Raw genomic sequence first — 7,109 nt, forward strand, 5'->3', positions numbered from 1 at the left:
ATGTTAGTTATTGGTCTAAATGCCATGACTTGTTCTCAAAAACGGCTCTGAACATTGACAAATGTAATATCACCCAGAATGACTCAGTCAAAAATGTAGGTGTCACATTTGACCTCGATTTGTCCTTTCAAACACACATTAAGAATATTACTAGAACCGGGTTTTTTTTCCACCTTCGCAACATTGCTAAAATTCGCCCTATGCTGTCTCAGTCTGATGCGGAGATTATAATTCATGCGTTTGTTACCTCCCATCTCGATTTCTGTAATGCACTACTCGTCACCCGAAGTCCAAAATCAAGAGCCTTCAGCTGGTACAAAATGCTGCAGCGAGGCTTTTAACTAAGACAAGACTGTTTGATCTCATTACCCCTGCATTGGCTCCCTGTTAGCTTAAGATGTGAATTAAGGTTCTGGTGGTAGTATACAAATTCATGCATGGACTTGCTCCCTCATAAGCGCTTTGGGAAGTCATTGACTTGAAAAACGCTATATAAATGCAGATCATTTAATTTCATATCTTTCAGATTTGATATCCCCCTATGTTCCGGTCCGGAGCCCTCGCTCTGAAAATGCTGGTCTACTAGTGATCCCAAGAGCCAAGAAGAGATCCGCAGGTTCGAGAACGTTCTCCATTCGGGCCCCTGTGCTGTGGAATGCTCTTCCCCCTGAGATTCGATCTGCAACCTCAGTGGAAATGTTTAAATCTAAGCTTAAAACACCCTACTATTCTATAGCATATGAATAACCTATATATTATGTTGACAATATCTGTGTATTATTTGCCCTCATGTAGGTTTTAGATCAAGGGATGGTGTACTAATAGTCTGTGGTTTGCAATAATCTGTGGTCTGTGCAGCCCTTTCAGTCTCTTTGTGATTAGGGGCCATACAAATAAACATGACTTGACTTGACTTCTCTTCTTTATATCAGCCCATCACATTTACATTTGTAATGTCATAATAAACTTGTGGCAAGTATTTGGTCAATACCATAAGTGCGTTAGTCCTAACGCTAGTGTGGACTTGTGATTTAGGGTCCTGACCTTTGAAGAATTTTTTTTGGCATTTTTAGTGTCATCTCTATCTAGCAACTAAAGTTAATCAATTACACCAGCTTTGACCAACTTAAGCTATTTTTCTTTTCAGCCGCTCTAAGTGTCCATCTTCTTTCTTTTGTTTTTGCTGACAGGGATTAACAGCAGCTTTTATATCCTGTGGATGGCTAAAATTAACCTTGCTCATGCCAAAATATATACATTGACTTCGGAGACCTTTGAGAAGTGGTCTCCTTCTGTAGTGAGTTATCTTCAAATGCACAGGTATCAGCTCCAATATAAGATAAAACAACCTCTATTACACATACTCACTTTTACCTAGTCTAGGAAGCCTTGGTAAATGCATTACCTCATTCACTACACAAATGACTGCTATAGACATCAAAGATCAGTTTATAATACATTGCCTGTTTTAGAAATTGATAAGTTGGTGATTAATTATTTAGTCTAAAAGTGAATGAGTTTAATGTAGTTTAGTGAAATATTACATTGTATGACAGATTATTTGATTTTTTAAGGTAAGGCACATCAATCTTTTTAAATTGTAAGTATTTTCTTTTGTTATCGTTTTTAGTTTCACTCCCAACAAACATTTATTAAAACACATACTAACTATAGCTAATCAATGAAGAAACACAAACAACATGTTTTTAAAGATGGAGTGCCATAGTTGAAACCTTAAGGTTGCACTCATTACTTCAAAACAGAAAATAGGGGCAGAGTAACACATGAATTGTGCTTGAATAAACTTGCTTTTTTCATCTTTTTGGGTTTGGTAAAAACAGATATTTGCAAAACAAAATAAAGCATAATGGCTTTTTGAACTCAGTTGGGCATTGTTAACACACCTTAGGGAAAATATTTAACTTTCAACATTTTAAGGACACCTCAAACTACGCACCCCACCTTTTACGTAATCTTTTAATTTCCAAAATGAAATTGTATTTGAAATCCAGAATTGAAGATTGTTAGTAACTAAATATTTTAAAATTAGAATTACATACCTGTCATCCTCCACGGCTTCATGCCCCTACTAACTGTCGTATTTTCCCGTACAAAATAATCGTACACCATATATATATATATATATTTTTTTCGGAATGATGCATGACGGGAAATCCCCAGGCGGCAGACGCATGCGCACAGTAGCATCAAACCGCTCGCTTCGTCTGCAACAAAAGAAACGATACAGAGATAGAGGCTTCCGCGGCGAACTCCTTTGACTTGATTGTTTTGCCGTTTCGTGATAGTCGGTGTATGGTACCGGATGGTACCCATCATTGACAAATTTGCGTTTTTCCATACAGATTTCCTTGTACGTCATACTCGTCTTAAAACGCATAAAAAAACGTACTTTGTACGGCAAAGCCGAACAGGTTGACATTTATGGAATTATGACATAAAGTAAACTCAAAACGGCAGAAAGTACCCCGGTTTATTTTCTCAGGATGCAAATTTGTGACTGATGAGCACAACGCCAGTTTTTGTAAAATACTGTTAGTTGTAATACAAGTGTAAAACTTCTAGACAACCAATTTCAAAGGTATTTATGGTTAACCCATAAAGTATAATTGCATCATGATAACATTGGCACGTCACTGCGTTGTTCCTTTGGCGGCGTCAAACATTTTCTTTCTTCCCTCCATGCCAGACATGGCCTCCACGTTTTTTCTCCAGTCACTGTCCTCCACTGTGAATTTCTAAAAGGCACAACAAGAAAATAGTGACACAATTATGTAAACATTTCTAATGGCAACAATTCATTTTTGCAGCGCATCCTATCTACTCGCCCCCAAGGAGCACAGCCAACACAAAAGCCTTAGGTTTGAACGCATCATCACACTATTTTTAGTCACTGTACCAAATTGTCGATGTTGTTATTGGGCTGGGCCACAAGAATATCGTCAAACATTCAATTGGTTCATGGTAGACAAAAGTTTTGAACCACTGAAATACAGTTTTACGAAGCGCACGACATTCTGAATCGAATGAGGGTGAAGGCAGTTTGAGAAATAATTTGTTTTTTCTGAACTGAATGAAGACAAAGGAATTGTAGGAAGATGTAAAATGCAGGGCCACATGTATTCAAAACGTTTGTCACTTCAAATCTTTATTTTAGAGCTGGGGAAAAAGTGAAGAGGTTTTGATACGGATTTTTATTTTTTAATCACTTTTTGTTTTTCCCATTTCTTTTCCCTGTGTGGTACAGTGACTAAAATAGTGTGGTGAAAAGCTAAGGCTTGATGCCTATTAATGTGGTCTCCATTTCTTTATTGGCTTTGTGGATAAAATCTAACCCTTTCTCGCCCGATCCGGGTTTATGTCCCGTTGCATCTAATGTTATGCAATTGTGGACAACCATCAGTGTCCCTAGCAACTTGGTACTTTTATGCTGAATACCACAACATTGGGATGGATATTGGATTGACCCGCTTGGATGATACCAGATACGAAATCAGATAATCCTAAAAATGTGGGAAATATCATGGTAATGGCACATGAGGTGGGAGGTCCAAGTTGCACAGTCGGGGTACATATCTTGTCTCCTGATCGTAGGTTGGAAAACTTCAACTTCTCACTTTTCTACAATTCAGCATTACAATTGCTATCCAGTTTAATCACTGTTGCTACTGTTTGTTATGCAATTGTAGTTAGTGCTACAATCTTAATCATATAGGTACATACAATTGCACAAATATAGAAACGCATTTTGTGAACATATTAGCCGCTCCAGAGTAGATGGCCGTTCAAACTTTTGGCCTATTTAGGATTTTCGGGTGAGCCTTATAGTTTGGAAAATACGATATTACCTATTTTCTTGATTTATTCCGTTTATTTTAACGCTATCCAAAAATTCTTCCACAACATTTTATATTTTGCTGTGACCAAGACAATATTATAAGCTTTTCGCTTATACCTGAAGCTGCGTGTGCTTTTGACGAATGGCCTCTAATTTTATTGTCTCTATGTATAATGACAATAAAAACATTCATTCAACTGCAATTCTATGTTGTTACTATTTGTAGATCTTTTTTTATTGTTACAGTTGTATACTCTCAGTCGGTAATGTCATCTCGAGGTAGGTTTGCCCCTTTGGAACCTTTCAAGAAGGTGTGACGCTATTTCGCCGATATCCACTTTTTGAGGGTTGTTCTGAACCCCATTAACCATGAAAACCAAGGGATATTTGTAATTATACAAACTTAAATAGTCTTTTCGATCAATCGCCATACGACCTTTTTTTGGAAACACACACACCTTCTCTGTGTCATCTTTCTTGACTGATTTGAGATTGGCTCGAAGATCCATAGAGACTTTATGTTTGGAGCCAAGCAGGGAGCGTAGAATGGCGTCTGCAGACACGCGCACCCGGCGGAGCGGGGGCCTCTTGAATTTCCCTCTCAGGTCCAAGACTTTGATGCTCAGATCCTGAATCTGGACCGAGAATAGGTAAGCTTAATATTAGAAATGCCAACATATAACGTTACGGTTTAAGATTCAAAATAGGGTTGCACGGTGAAGGCCAAATATGACATCACTTATTGACTGTTGTGAAAAAAGTCACTTGACGCCATGCTACAATATTCAATGACCCAACACTACTTGTTAGAAACGGTGTAAGCGTTTATATTCCGCTGTAGAATGTTTTTATAAAATTAGGAGCACAACTTGGTCATGTCTTTTCTTTACTTCCTAAAGTTTAGGCCATACATGCCAACCATGTGATATCACACCCGTGGTTGTGTTTTTCTTTAATTGTAGAATGAAAATGGTAAAAGTAATAAATGGACTGTTTCAAATATAGTCCAACCCTCCCAAAAAGATGAAATAGGAACGGTTTATTCCAGCGCGTCTAAGAATTTCACATACTTGCACATGCAACAAAATGAGCTTCAACGATGATTTCAGCCAGAAGATGGCGTCAGCGAGTAGAATATTTTTTACGTCACATATACCACCTTTAAAAAGTGTTAGATTTGATCACGCATTATGCTCTCTCATTTTGATTGATATTATTGCTTCCACAGTGCTATGGGATATTTACAAATGTTGCAAAATCTTCTTGTATCCCATTCGTGCATTAAACTTTTCCACAACTTTATCCCATTCCGGTGTGTGTGCTCTGCTTTTCATAATACTGTCTGTTCCTTAATGTCTAATTTCACACCCTTATTATATGCACTTTCTGCAATATCTGTCAGTGCAGCGTTTCCCAATAGGTTTGTGTCTATTTTTTAACAGATATACTACCAATAATAATTTAACATTATACAAGAAATAAATGAATAAAAAATGTACACCACAAATCTTTATTTTTTTCACTCTGCGGTGAACTTTTCAGCAATTTAAACTTTTTTTTTATACTAAGCAACCATTCCATTTTGTCCTTCGCATTGCAATATCTTAAGTGCTAAATGTGCTGCTGCAGCAAGTTTGAAGCACTGGTGGGGACAGTTTAAAACTTGGTGGCCCGCTAGAGTTTTTAAATGGTGTTAAAAGGTGATCATTACAATATATCGTCATTTTCACTGACAAGGAATCGATTATGTCAAGCTCTAGTATTTACAAGATTACGTTTTGATGACATTTTACTGGAGCTATGTTATTTTAATTGTAAAGAAAAATGAAGGCACACAAAATAATAGGATGTTGCAAAGTTTAGAAAAAAAAACGTGATCGAGGTCAGTGTAGGTCTCCAGAAGTACAATTTTAATCGATTATTGGTATCAGTCGGAAAAACTGTTGTCGTGCATTCCTAAATTCAAATAAAATCGGCGTACCTCTCGCGTGTTGAGCAGCACTTTAGCCTCAATGTCGTATCGCTCCTCATCTACCATGTCAATTTTGGTATGGAGCTCTCGGCAGAAATCCTATGCGTAGAAGACATTCACAAATACTGTCTTGAGTTTTGAATGATAGTTGCCTGCAGTAGAAAAACTTGCAAATGAACATTGGTGTTTCAAGCACCTGTAACTGTCCCACACTCATTTGATTAACATTGACGGACGGAGCTCTTTCAGCCAGGTATCGATGTTTCTCGCGCTCTTTCTCACGGATCTCCTGCTCAAGTTTCTCCTTAGCCTTTGCCACCATCAGACTCTGAAAGGAAATCTTTATTTTTAAAGAACACGCTTTCCACCAGTAGCTGACTTGTTGCCGTTTCTTGTTCTTCAAACCTTGAGCATTAGCTTCCTCGAGGCTGAGATCTTTGGTTTTCTCTGGGCCAAGAATATGATATGATGTCACTTCCAAATTACTCTTGTAGACTGTGTAACAATTGTACTTTCTGAAGTTAGATCTTACCTCTTTCCTGTAAACAAGAAGAAAATATTTATTGAGCAGTGTTGGAAATAACGCCCTTATGCAACGGTGTTTTTTTTGCTTCAGTAAAAGGGTAATCCAACTCATTACTCTTCCTGCTGTTAAAATGCTGGGACTGGCGGCCCAAAGTGGTGCGTTATTTTCAATAAAGCAGTTTTCTGCTCTCCTCCAAGTTGTTTACATGACGTATTTTCGGGTGATGAAATCATTCAAAACAGTGACTACCATTTAGCAGAGAAAGTGAGTCACCGATGCTCTCGACTTACATGGATGCAGCGGCAACTGACTCATGTTGTTCGCGAACGAAAAAGGCTCTTGGAAGTGAAAACATCACCAATCTACTGCTGGTTTAAATCATTTTGAATTATCTTTGTTTGTAGGTTTATAAATATTTTAGTAATTTTTCCTGAGTTTTTCAGTGTTAATGTGTTCATTTAATTTATTAAACAAACTTCATATTGTTCACTGTTAGTAATTGTTGCACTTCATGTGTAGAATAAATATATTGCTGGTGAGGTGTGATAAATATGCTTGCTTGGGGTTGTCCATCGATTCGATGATGACCATCTTCTTTTATTTGTGAGTCTGCTGATGTTTGAACAGTCCGATCCTGGATCCACAGATGCGGTTACAGACAGAGCATTTGAAGGGGGTGCTGGGGGGAGCAGGGGTGGCCTGGCGAGCATGCCTCTTTGCACGCTTTGCTGTACGGTGTTGCATGCGCTGTTACT

At 37.9% G+C, this 7,109-nt stretch overlaps 1 protein-coding gene across 1 annotated transcript; it reads right to left on the reverse strand.

Moving 5' to 3' along the window:
- Positions 1-2,651: 2,651 nt before the first annotated feature.
- Positions 2,652-6,335, reverse strand: tnni1a (troponin I type 1a (skeletal, slow)). Its single transcript, XM_088330125.1, has 5 exons — positions 6,234-6,335; positions 6,025-6,156; positions 5,838-5,927; positions 4,315-4,491; positions 2,652-2,756 (listed from the first exon to the last, which is right to left on the reverse strand). Exons 1-5 carry the CDS (start codon positions 6,240-6,242, stop codon positions 2,652-2,654), a joined length of 513 nt encoding a protein of 170 aa, XP_088186251.1. The 5' UTR covers positions 6,243-6,335.
- Positions 6,336-7,109: the final 774 nt, after the last annotated feature.

This window comes from Urocampus carinirostris, chromosome 3 (assembly GCF_059441175.1).
Source record: "Urocampus carinirostris isolate Australia breed hairy pipefish chromosome 3, RoL_Ucar_1.0, whole genome shotgun sequence".
NCBI lineage: Eukaryota > Metazoa > Chordata > Actinopteri > Syngnathiformes > Syngnathidae > Urocampus > Urocampus carinirostris.